Here is a 13,252-nt window from a genome sequence, read left to right as displayed (position 1 = left end):
TTGAATCTCTTTTGGTTTTAAATATTCATTTGTAACCAATGTGTTTCACACCTTCAGGTAATGGGACATTTCCCACGCGTCATTGTCTCTTATGGATTTAATCTCCTCATGCATTACTTTAATCCACTTTTAAGAGTTAGAACTTTGTGTGGGTTGATGAAAGTTGATTAAATCATCTTCCTTTAAGTCATCATCACCCTCATGTTCTTATAGAAATACACTATAATCATCTAAAATTGCCCTTATTCTTTCTCTAATGGATTTTCTTAATGGCACTGGTTCTTGAGGTTGTTGAAGTTTGAACTCCAAAAGTAAAAACTTGAATTTGGATAGGGAGATCTAAAAAAATTACTTTGATCCGAATTTGTGGAAACAATGTGAGAAATAAAAAACTGATAATTGTCAACCACCATTGTAAAAAGAGAAAGAGGCGCTTCTTCAAAAGCAATATCTTTTACTTTATCACTCTCCCCAAACTCAGCACCTACAAAGAAACAAGTATTTTTCAATTCAAAAAAAGACTTATTCACAGGGTCATAAAACTTATATTCCCTGCCTCTTTCAAAATACCCAACAAAGTAGCAGCTAACCCTTCTGGAATCCAGTTTCTTTTCATGTGGTCTGCAGGGCCTAGTCTCAGCTGGATATTTCCAAATATGAAAATATTTCATACTAGGCTTTTTGCCTGTTCAAAATTCACATGGGGTCTTGGTTACTGCTTTAGAGGGTACTCTATTCAAAACATAAGTTGCAGTCTTTAATGCTTCTCCCTAGAGAGACTCTAGTAAAGTAGAATGAGAAATCATACTCCTTATCGTATCCTTAAGGGTCATATTTCGTCTCTCAGCAACACCATTCATGCTAGGAATGCCTGACATGGTATATTGATGGACGATCCCATATTTCTCTAGGAATTTAGCAAAGAGTACTCGATGTTATTCACATGATCTATTATATATATTATAGTAGTCACCCTCACAGTCATATCTAACGACCTTAATTCTTTTGCCAAGTTGGTTTTCAACTTTGGCCTTAAACAATTTAAACGCATCGAGGGACTGAGACTTTTCATAAATTAAATATCGATACCTATAACAAGAATAGTCGTCTATGAACATAATAAAATATTATTGACCATTTCAAGAAGCCATAGGGAAGGGCCTATAAATATCTGTATGAATTAGTTCTAAGACGTTTGTTCTCCTTTCTGCACTTAATTTCTTTATGTTTGTTCATTTTCCTTTTATACACTCAACACAAACCTGAAAGTAAGTGAAATCAAGGGAATCAAGAATCTCACTCGACACAAGCCTTTCAATTCTTTATTTAGAAATATGACATAAGCGCTTATATCATAATAAAGCAAAATTCTCATTTGCTAATTTTTGTTTTGTAACATGAAAACTTAAATGCAAGGTTTCATTAAATAAGGTAATAGTATTAAGCAAATAAAAGTTATCAACCGTAGATAAAAAAACGGTTTCAATAACATTTGAATGAAGAAATAATTTAAATTCATTATTTCTAAATAAACAGGAATAACCATATTTGTATGACACAATAAATGTTTCTTTCAAATCTAAACAATTTTCAATCTTTAAAAGTAACCTAAAGGTCCCTATTGCTTCAACTTTAACTGTTTTGTCATCACCCACATGAATGAATCTTTCAGCATCAATTGGTGGTCGATAACTTAGGCAACCCTGTACAGATACACTTATGTGAGTGGTAACTCTAGAATCTATCCACTAAGTATGTTCGGGCACATAAGTCAAATTAATTTCAGAACAAACCAAAGAGCATATCTTTCTTCTCACGCCAGACATGATACTTAGTACAATCCTTCTTTATGTGACCCTCTCCATTGCAAAAAGAAACAACTAGACTTTAGGCCTTGATGTATTTTTTATTTCTTCTGCGATTCAAGGACAATTGCAGCATCATTAGTCCTTTTCTTTTTCTTAAACCTATCCATAGAAGTTACTGTCAAATGATCACTCTCATTCTTCTTTTACTTCACCCTATCATCTTCTTGCACACAGTGTGAAATGAGCTCATTAAGAGTTTATTTTTCCTTCTGGCAGTTATAACTGACCTTAAACTGGTTGTATTGTACATGAAAGGATATCAAAACCAAGTGCACAAGTAAATCCTTAGACAATTCTAACTTTAGTGCCTTGAGTTTTGAAGCAAGATGAGACATTTCCATAATGTACTCCTTAATGTTCCATTTGCCTTTATACCTCATTGAGATAAGACACGAAAGAAGAGTACTTATTTCAACCTTTTCATTTTTCGCAAAACGCTTTTCAATTTCTTCAAAAAAATATTTGGCATTTACTTCTTCGAACATAGTGCCCTGAAGGATTCAAGAATTGCACATTTCATGATCATGAGACTCATGCGATTAGATCAATCCCACCACTTAGAGTTTCTTTTATCCTCAGTGAAACTTCTATCAATCAGAGCAGGTGGTTGATCTTCTCATAGTACAAGATCCAAATCCATACATCCAAGAACAATCATGATATTTTTTTTTAGTTTTTTAAATTGAAACCGCTCAAAACAGGGATGAAATTAATATTTGCAGATATTGTAAAAGTAGAGGTATTAACTGAATCAAGAACAAACAAGCTCACGATTAACATACATTTTCACATGCAAAAACATATTTAAACAGTGATGAACCCCATGACAAGATACCCATCACAATATTGGCATTCAATCTTTGGATAGAAATGTCAACTTGTAAGTAGTACTCTTAAAACAGTAATCAAACATGAACAACTAGTCTTGTCAAACAATGAGCCTTTCTTTAAATCGACTCGTTATTCACATGAAAAACTTTATAATTGTCTCATATTTATTACTAAAAATTTATATATTTGGGCTCGACCAAACAACAATCTTTCTTTCGGTCAATCACTGTTCGCATGAACTACAAACATATAAACATCATAATATTCCAAAACAAAGTAATCTATACAACATAAATTACTTTGGCAACATATTGATTCAATCAATTTGATTCAGAATATAGGACCCATAATCAAAAGAATACCAAGGCTTAATACGTAGATTAGTGCATATAAAAAATAAAGCAAACACAATTATAATATGCATGGACCGGAAAAGTGACAGAAAAATTGGCCTACCAAGGTGACCCATAATGCATGCCAAAAGCCTTATAAAATCCTCAATTTTTTTTATAAGGCACATGCACGATCAAAACTGGTCTAACCAGACACGGGTCGGATCCAAAACACAACAATCGGGTGCACGCAACGAGTCATAGGGTCAAGTCTGAACAGGCCCGACCCGCACAAAGATAACACATGACTCGGTTCAGTCCCCACAGCCAAATGGAGGCCGAATCAGGTCAACTGCCCCTGAACCGAAAAATAAGTTGGTCCGAGTTGGGTTGAATGTTGAGCTAGCCCTGGTTCGATCGACTGAATGCCAAACTGAGCCTGGGTTGGTCAGTTGAAAGTCAAACTTGCCAATCCTATGTGATCAAAATGGCTAGAACCTAACGGTCGAACCAACCCGAGATTGACTACTTAATCTCCCCTATACAGGTGACCAAACCAGCCGAGACAACTATCCTAGTTGAAGGTTGTTGAACCATCCCGTACCTAATAGTCAAACCGGTCTACCTGACTGAGTCATTTGACAGCGTGCTGAACCGGCTTGCACAAACGTATAGCACCAAATCACCTGAGTTGTTGGTTCAGTTGAGGGCCGAACCGGCCCCAAGTTGAATTGTATCGTCTGGGGGTTAACCTACCCGAGCAACTCACCTGATGGCCAAGACACCGCCGAAGGAGGGTGGAACCAGATGTCGACCGCCGCCGGCCCTCGCAAGATGTCTGATAATGACATAATCCAGCCCAAGATGATGTCTGACAGGCATATTCCGACGGATGACTGAACCCAGAAGCAATGACAGCCAAGAATGGTTCGAGGGGAGCTGACTAACTAAGTGTATTTGACAATGGCCGAAATCAGCCCCGGATGTCAATGAATACGCATTAGAACATATGGTCATTGTACTCACCATCCAACGAAACGATGGTCGAGTTCGATGTCATCTTTGTTTGGCAAACCAAATCTTTTCGGTGATGGTCGAGTTCGACCCCTGATGCCAGCATAGATCGGTAATGGGTCAGAGAGGTCGGTGGACCCAGCAGTGCCTGGTCTGGATGACAACTCGCTTTGGCCATCCGGTGGCCTGGAAAAGTGGTTGCCTGACCGACGGACGGAGAAAGCGACCCCTCATTGGTGATCAGAAGAGGGGAAAACCCCTTGTTGTACACCGTTAGGCCGGGCGAAGGTAAATCAGGGAAGGGTCGAACAACCCTTCCATCTAATATCCAACTATAGAGAAGGGCCCAACGACCCTTCCCATTCGCCCAATCACGAAAAAAGGGCTCGATGGCCCTTCTCGGTTCGGTGGACTGAAAAGAGAAGGGCCTGACATTCCTTCCATTCTGTGCAATCCAATATAACTAAAGGAAAAGAGTCTAACAACCCTTTTCATCCAATCGGGTCCATAGAAATACCCAGCCACCTATCGCATTGGATCGACATCACAAAAAAGTGCAATAAAAAATAAACGTTCAATGATTCAACGGGAACACGTGCTCTGATACCAATTATTGGATTTGTAAATCCATCGAAACTAAAGAGGATCATCAAACATGTTCTCGCTAAATCATTGAAATCAAAACTAAAAACTAAGTCTTAATGCAGAAGCGTACCTAAATCTATAAGCACTCTGGTAGATTGTTGATGGGTATGATCTTCCAGAACTTGTATACATGGCTCATTTTCTTTCTCTAAACCTTATGAGAGCGACTGGATCGCTTTTGATGGTTATGAAGAGCCTCAAAGAGGGGGTCATTATATAAGATTTGGGGACCATAACCTAATCTGTTTTTAATTAAGAGTGTGTCTTCAATTCAACTCATTACAGAATTGTAGACAAAGCAAGCCTCTTCATATAATATGACCATACCATATGAGATATCATATGGCCCAACCTGATTAGATCACGTAAACTGGGCTTGAACCATAAACAACCTATAATATGTGATTGTCATATATAGGCTCACACAATTTTTTCCAATAATTCATATTTTGGATGAACAACATTAGAATAGTTTAATTAAAATGAATGACTCAGAGTGAGTTGTTCATTGTTTTGATGAGTATTCATTTTTAAGATGAATGTCATCCAAGACACTGTCAGAGGTGCCTCTAACATGATCTTCTCTCTATTTTTCTTTTGCAATCACATTTCCCTTTATCCTTGCTCTTGTTTCTATGGCCACGGGTTCCATCTCACACAACATGCCTTAAAGGGGATCTGTGATTTCACTGGCAGAAAAAGTGCCACAGTCAAAGGAGGTGGGCAATGGTGGGAGGGAAAAAAAGAAGGAAGGTTTTTAAATTAGTGAAACAATTCCCTAAACCTCTAAGAAGATCAACCAAGCCACAGCCTAACCTATGTTACAAGGACACGTCATTTCGGCTCTATGTCCCTGGTGATATAAGAAAACACTCTAACTCAGACACTGACACATATGGCATTATTTTAATAATTTTAAATAATATTCTGTTATATTTTAAATTTATTTCAATAAAACTATTTTTATGTTAAAATATTCAAAAATAGTTTTATTGATTAAAAATAAAAAAATTTGTATCCTCTTCTCCCATTTTTGAAAAAAAAATGAACTTTTTGAGTCAAATCTGAATCCTACATCCTCAAGTCCAAGAATCATTATGGCATAGAGCCTGACTATGTGAGAAGAGTCCTAATATCAGAACTACTACATCTCTCACCTCCTGCCTCTTGGAACAAGATGACAAACTAATGGCACATACTCATCAACCCTAACAATAAAGAAGAAGACAGAGAAGTAAAATGAGAGGGTCTTGTTGTGTTGTCTTAAAACCACTGAATTAAACTTCAGATTGTCTACTTATTTTCTATATTCATTTATCGTTAAAAGTTTAGTCCCACAATAAAGAGTGTGAAAACTTCACTTGGGTTTAAATAGTGAGGAGTTATGGGCAAGGCCCACTGAAAGCATGTTAAGTGAACTTTGAATTTTGGACATTGAACTTGGATTTGGGTTAAGGTTTGTGTCGGGTCTGACGTAGCTTAGTTCGGTTTGGACATGGTCATGCTTAGACTGTAACCATTCTTTTTTAAACTTAGAACGATTTTAACCAACCCTCTTTACCATTGGTTGACCCACTTATGAGCATGGACTAATAGTTTTGGATCTAGACTAAGTCAACCCGAACGTTGGAGTTGCCCTTGACCTAGTCTAACATTTTTGCATGGCCCCGCCCAATCATGTTGACTGTTGGCTGCATCCCGTATTCTGAACTTTTTTGGGTTTAGAAAGATCATTTTTGATATGTTAACTACTTTTTTCATCTTTTGACCATGCCCATGCCCCTTTATTGCTAGTTGTTGGACTAGGGCTTATATACTCCCCAATTAGTGGTGTCAATGGGTCAGATTTAACTTAGACCCGACCCATACCAAATTCTGTAGGGTCAGGTCTTGGTGATAAATAAGAATGCCCAATTAGAATTTGGGTTTGACCCCAAGGGTCCAATTAATACATGGAGCTGGGTATGGTTTGTGAAATTTCATACCAGACCCAAAATCTACAAATTTTTAATATAAAAATGATAAAAAATATTATTTTACTGGGTGTGGTCATAGGATCTGGGTATGGTTTCTCTTATATGGTGGCTTTGATTATACCTGAGCGTGGACCTGGTATCATCATCTCAAGTCATATTTGGGTCTAATTCAATATGGGTCTGAACCAAACTTGACCAGTTGACGCGTTCCTAATTATCTCTTATTTTCATCGTCACTCACAAGCTCTCTTCTTCTCTCTTTCCCACGAACTTTTTGCTCTCTCTTCTCTCTCTCCCATTAGCTTTATGTTCTCTAGTTCATCTCTCTATAGTGCTCTTTTTGTCTCTATCTCTAGTAATTTTAGACTTTGACTTTGTCAAAACTTTATCTAACCTAGTCAAGATGGTATGTCGCTTGGTCTCACTTAGGTGGGAGCACCTAAATTTGAGAGTAGGCATAAACTTGAGTATATCTTGAGAGCTAAATTGCACGATTACCCATTGCACCGACAAATATCACTTAAAAAGTGAGTGCACTTGATTTAGGCTTCCATCATGAATGATGATGTTGTCATTTTTGTAATTTGGTGCACGTATGGATTGCAGCCATAGAAGCCAATATTACTCATGCCTGTCAGATGTTGACTTGATGCACCCACAAAGAAACTGGTGCTCATAAATGAAAACATTTATTATTATTACTATTATTATTACTATTATTATTATTAAAAAATCACGCAGAAAACCTTTAGATTGAGATTTAATCTTAAGAACAATTTTATGGATCCGTCCTTAGCAACATGAACCTTAAATCTGCGTGCTCCGTTTCTCAAATTGGATTCCCATTTGAGAACCGAGACATAATTCAAAGTTCACACCCACCCTCATTCTCATCAAACGAACGGAAAATCTTGTAGTGAACCTGCCCTCTTCTTTGGTCATCTTGGACTACTTTTGCTTGCAGTCATACTCAGTAAAGTAGGTAAAGGTCCAGCCCAGATGGATCAGGTCCAGGTTAGACCAGGACACGATCAAGTATCAAGAAATTGCATTCTACACTATTTTTCTGCATGCAAATCATTAGTTTCAAACTTCAAGCCTTAGCATATGGGTGAAGGACGAGGGAAGAAACACAACGAGGGCCTGCGGTTGAGAGGTCAGGGGTAGAAAAGTTCCTGGACCAGATGAAGCTCCCCATTTATGACCCCATGTGGGTGTGGTACCTGCGTAGACGCTGATTGATTCAGGAGTTTGCTTTTTATTGGAGAGGAGATGCAGGGAGAGCTCAAGGGACCAATCACATGGAGCCCACAGCAGCAGATTGCAGGCCTCACATTGAATGCTGTCATGTGATTGTCTGCGTCACATTGTGGGGAGCACTTAAGCTCTCCCTGGATCCCTGGACTCTTTTGGGCAAGGGGTAATCCTAAAGAGTTTTATTCCCGTCAGGACAGTGATGGTAAGCAGGAGAGGCAGAACCAGCTCGAATAGGTCTCTGAAACTGAGGTGGTTTCTTCATGCAAGTATCAAAGAAAAGATGGTTGACCGGCGGTATCTGACGAACCTCAATCCGTTTGGTCGGAAAACAAGCTTCTGAGGATTTACTCGGTATTGTTTGATAAAAATCTGATTGGGTTGGGAGTTAGATTTGGTTTTATTTATGGATCTTAATCGGAATTTTATGAGCGTAAAGGGTTTACATTTCAAATAAGGGTTTATGCATTGAAAAGCATTTAATTGGGTAGATGCGTGTGTTAAATGCAGCAAATCCATTCTTGGTCATCGTCTCCAGTTCAGCAGTACAAACAAAGAGCGTCGGGAAAAAATTTAGGGTCTCCAATGTAATCGGCCCAATCACTGAAAGCCCATACCCGTCTCCTTAAAAAGAGGAAGGACCAGGTGCAATGTGATTGCATACTTTAGTGTACTGCTGCACCTAATCACTCACCATTTTTGGGATACAACCTGTCAGTTATCGGCCCCCGATAGTGGGCGTGATGAGGTGCACCAACACACTTATAAAGTGTGCAATCACATTGCACCTGATACAACCTATCAGCTGCCGAACCCAACAGCAGATGGTGGGTGATTAGGTGCAACAGCACACGAAAAGAGTGCAATCACATTGCACCTGATCTTCCCTGGAAAGGAAGAAACGATGAAGTTCCAACGTTCAAAAGTGCCAAGAAAAACTTCGTCGGTTTTCATGGTCAAACCATCTGGGGGTGGATTTTGGATTTTTATGTATTACTCAGATTTGGACTCAACTCCAAATCCGATTACTCGGTTTAAATATTACCTACATCCGACCCATTTAGATCCCCGTAATCATAATCGAGGGGTAAGAAGCACACAATTGGAGCCCACCTTGTGATATTCAACTGGATTAATGCCGCTAGCTGGACGATATCCACCTAACGGAGCACCAACAGTGGTTAGTTTTTACTGCCTTTATTTTGCGTCAATGTCAAGTGGGCTTCTCTGTATGGGACCACACTGGTGTCATTTTCTTCATCTATGCTGGTTTCTATAACAAAGAAAGAGCTGAGAGAGAACAGAACCGACGTATACTATAAAAGCAGAAGCAAGTCAGCAGCCCTACGGGTCCGTGGTCCACTCGGCAGTTCCTTGGCTGGTGGGTACGATGTGGGGCTCGTGCTTCAGCTTCGTCGCCTTCAGGAGCGGCCAACTCCGGAGGATATTCGTCGCGGCGGGGCTCGAACCCGCGACCTTCCAGGTCGACGACGAGACCACCATCCACTGCTGGGTCCCCAAGCAGACGGGCCGCAGGCCGGCCCTCGTTCTCCTCCACGGGTTCGGGCCCGTACCCACATGGCAATGGCATCCCCAGGTCCCCGCCTTCTCTCCGCACTTCGATCTTTACATCCCGGACCTCGTCTTCTTCGGCGGTTCCACCACGACGTCGCCGGAGCGGTCGGAGGAGTTCCAGGCCGAGTGCGTCGCGAGGCTCATGGGGAAGCTCGGCGTGGAGAGGTTCTCCGTCGCCGGTTCGAGCTACGGGGGCTTCGTGGCGTACCACTTGGCCCGGCTGCACCCAGAGAGGGTGGCGCGGGTGGTCGTCTCGAGCTCGGCCTTGAACAGGAGGCCGGGCGACGACGTCGAGATGCAGAGGAGGGCCGGCGTGGACAACGTGTCCGAGATACTGCTGCCGAGGACTCCGGAGCAGTTCCGGTGGTTGCTGAGGCTCACCATGGTCAGGCCGCCCCCACTGCTCCCCAACTTCTTGATCAACGATGCCATCCACGTAGGTGCTTCTTTCCGATGTGTGTACACCACACAACTCATTTAGATCAATGTGTGTGTGGGCTGGGACACAGTTTTTTACATATCGGTTTCCAAGCGAGATGTGCGGTGAGAATCGAATATAACCTACGGTCAGTTTTACACAATATGATCGTGACTGCTCTCCATTCTTATCGCTTGTTCCTTCTTATTTATCACCATACAGAGACCTTATAGGGTTTGGTATGGGTCTGGTCCAGGTAAACCCTACCCGTTGACACCCCTACCTTACCAAGTTGACAGAACATCACAAGTTTGAAGCCCATAAGAGGCGTCATTTTTTTAGTAAAAGCTGGGTGTACTCCCGGATGGACAATAGAGACTTCAAAAGTTTTACCAACCAAAAGGCTACCAATGTGCAGTCGGTGATGAGGGATTTGCCTTGGCCTTGGCCAAAAAAATAAAAAGGTGCTTCACTTAGGGGGTAAATGGGCAGTGCGTTCAGGTAGACCTGCTTCATCAGGGTTGAGCCTAGTTCACCCCTCTGGCTTAGTGGGCAGGCAGTTGGTCACACAACTGGACCATTTTTACAGTCTATTCCCTATGAGGGAGGTTCCCTAGTGGGGGTACTGTCAATATCTCAGGGCCTAACAAGATATCATCATGCATGTATTGGTCTAAGGCCTCCTTGGTTGTGTGGACCTAGAAACAAGAAGAAATATGATAGAAATTGGCTAAGATGAGCCTAGACCATGGTCCATCCTACTCCTGTATTTATCAAGTTTGTTGATTCAATAAAACTTAAGGAAAGAGAAATACTAAGGTAGCCAATCTGTCAAATCATATATAGCTGCACTTGATGTATGTTTAACAATGACTCTCTATGGGATGACTTTCCATATTGAATTCCTTTGAGCTATGGTCACACTGAAAATCTTTGAAATGGAAATGGTTGACAGACGCTTTATACAGAAGGCAGGAAGGAAAAGCTAGAACTTTTGAAAGGTATCACTCTAGGAAAAGAAGAACAGGTGAACATTGTCCCTCTTCGTCAGGTAAAACCTCCAGCACTATTCCCTTGCTAAGTCCTCATTCATATATGTCCACCAAGAATATGGGATATGGAAGGATAATCCACAGAATTGGTTTCCATCTCCAGTTGACTTGTAAACATTCTTTCATTAATTATGTACCGGTCGAGGTCTAACTAACCCCAGCTTGCATATCAAATGCAGGAAGTGTTGATCATATGGGGAAAATTTGACCATTTGTTTCCGGTAGAGAAGGCTTACGAGCTTCAGAAGTAAGATTACATTTTCCTTAATCACCATATAATTTATTTATTTATTTATTTCATTGTTTCTTCAAAGAAATAAGTTGGTTTTTGCATTGGTATCGCTATTATTTTTTTATCATTTTAAAGGTTTTGCCTACACTAAGCACCAAATTTTCATTATCTAGACAGTGCTTTACTAATTATCAAAAAAAAAAAAAAGGCAGTGCTTTACTACTAGTTATTCATTTGGTGTGCCTAGATAGACACACTTATCCAGAAAAGCAGGGTAGGCAGCACATTGTGCTGCAGAACAAAGCAATATCCAAGTTCAACTAACTTTTCTAGATAAGTGGGCCCTTCCAAATAACAACCTATGGCTATCTTGTGGGTTATTCTTTTCTAAGACCTGAATAGCTATACTTGGATTGCCTAATTGATGAAATATGAATGACTAGCCCACAAGGACTTCGCTGAGCTAGTAGGGGCAATTTATCAAAGTCACCAAGTTGACGGGACGTCACAAGTTCGAAACCCATGAGATGCATCCTTTACCACAAGATCAAAGTTGGGTGTACTCCTGGTGGGCAAGTAGAAGCTCAAGGGTTTTACCAACCGGATGCATGTCAAGTAGTGATGAGGGGTTTTCTCTTGGCTTAGCCGAAAAAACAAAAAAATAATGTGTCTGCAGTAAGGGCCTTCCTAATGCTTGCAGATCTGATACCAAAACCTAACTATATATTGAGATAGAATAAATATAAATAACTGAAAATAAATAAAAATAAATAAATTAACCAAAAATTTTGAGGACTAACAGGCAATAACGAAACTGAAAATCATCTCATAACATCTTATAAAACTGTCTAGTCACCTCCACCTCTCATCTATTTATGGATGAAGGATTCTAATTTTGACAAGCTTAGACTTCCTAATTATAACAGGCTTCCTAATTACTATAAGCGTCCTAATTCTGCACATATAGATTCAATATCCAATACAGCCTGATGACTCAAATAGAAAAAGCCCAAACTACAAAATAAATCCAAATGTATTCCATAGAACCGGAATCGTGCCTCGCTCTCGATCTGCATCAGTTGCCACCACGCTTCATGGAACAACTTTAGTATAATATATATTTCACTACCACCTTAGCATCTATCCAAGAATTGAGATCAGGTGCAATGTGATTGCACACTTTAAGTGATTGCAATGTGATTTCACTACTACCCACCATCTGCTATTGGCCCTACAGCTGACAGGCTGTATCTCAAAGATGAAGGGTGATCAGGTGCAGCAGCACACTAAAAGCGTGCAATCACATTGCACCTGATCTTCCCTCTCTATCCGACCTTAATGATGAAGTATCCGTTTTCTTTTTCTTTTGGTGCAGGCTTATTGGGGAGAATGTTAGATTGGAAGTTATAGATGACACCTCGCACGTACCACAGCTGGAGAAACCAAGAATTTTTAATGAGACTGTGAAGCAGTTTCTGCTTTGAAGCACCGGAGGGAGTTGTGAAAGAAGCTACAAGTGATCATGGAAAGTTGTAAAGGCCAGAAATTAACTAACGCTTGTATGAACAAAAGCAACGATTTCTTAGACAAAAAAGCCATGGTGACCGATATCTCTCTTTGCACTAAGGCTGTGTTTAGGAGCCAGGAGGGGAGATGAAATTTATTGAGAGTTTAATTAGTCTCGCTTACCCCTATAGGTGCCTGTTTTGGGAGATGAGAATGGTGTTGAAAGCAGTGTGACAAATATCTCGAGATTTATGATAATATAGTGAGAAATTGCTTGAAAGTTTAAAATGGCAATTTCTTGCGAGATTCACAAAATATCGCGAGATTTATGAAAAAACATAAATACCGTGATTTAAACGTGATATTTATGTTTTAAATGGTTGTTTATAGCGAAAAAATGTGTATTTTTATTTTTAAATAATTTTTATTAATATTTTCTTATAATTTTTTTTTGTATTTTTAATTAAATTTTTTATTGCTGAGATTTTGCCGAAAAAAATGTGAATTTTATGGATTTTTTTCAATTTCTCACGAGTTTTTTAAAAACGA

General features: G+C 39.9%; 1 protein-coding gene across 1 annotated transcript; it reads left to right on the top strand.

The window, feature by feature from the left end:
* Positions 1-9,191: 9,191 nt before the first annotated feature.
* LOC149846040 (alpha/beta-Hydrolases superfamily protein) lies at positions 9,192-12,807 on the top strand. The gene is made up of 4 exons (XM_089996129.1): positions 9,192-9,931; positions 10,869-10,964; positions 11,145-11,212; positions 12,573-12,807. Exons 1-4 carry the CDS (start codon positions 9,311-9,313, stop codon positions 12,679-12,681), a joined length of 894 nt encoding a protein of 297 aa, XP_089852255.1. The 5' UTR covers positions 9,192-9,310; the 3' UTR covers positions 12,682-12,807.
* The last annotated feature ends 445 nt before the right edge of the window (positions 12,808-13,252 follow it).

The sequence above is a fragment of the Nuphar pumila genome, chromosome 2, assembly GCF_984573655.1.
Source record: "Nuphar pumila chromosome 2, dmNupPumi1.hap1.1, whole genome shotgun sequence".
In the NCBI taxonomy this organism is placed as follows: domain Eukaryota; kingdom Viridiplantae; phylum Streptophyta; class Magnoliopsida; order Nymphaeales; family Nymphaeaceae; genus Nuphar; species Nuphar pumila.
The sequence above is the reverse complement of the archived record's forward strand: the minus strand, read 5'-3'. Positions and strand labels throughout refer to the sequence as shown.

Bases quoted from the DNA above. Each gene is read 5' to 3' on its own strand.
- LOC149846040 (XM_089996129.1), top strand. From the start codon at position 9,311: ATGTGGGGCTCGTGCTTCAGCTTCGTCGCCTTCAGGAGCGGCCAACTC. The intron at 9,932-10,868 runs GTAGGTGCTTCT...AATGGTTGACAG, and splicing joins TGATCAACGATGCCATCCAC to ACGCTTTATACAGAAGGCAG. The intron at 11,213-12,572 runs GTAAGATTACAT...CTTTTGGTGCAG, and splicing joins AAGGCTTACGAGCTTCAGAA to GCTTATTGGGGAGAATGTTA.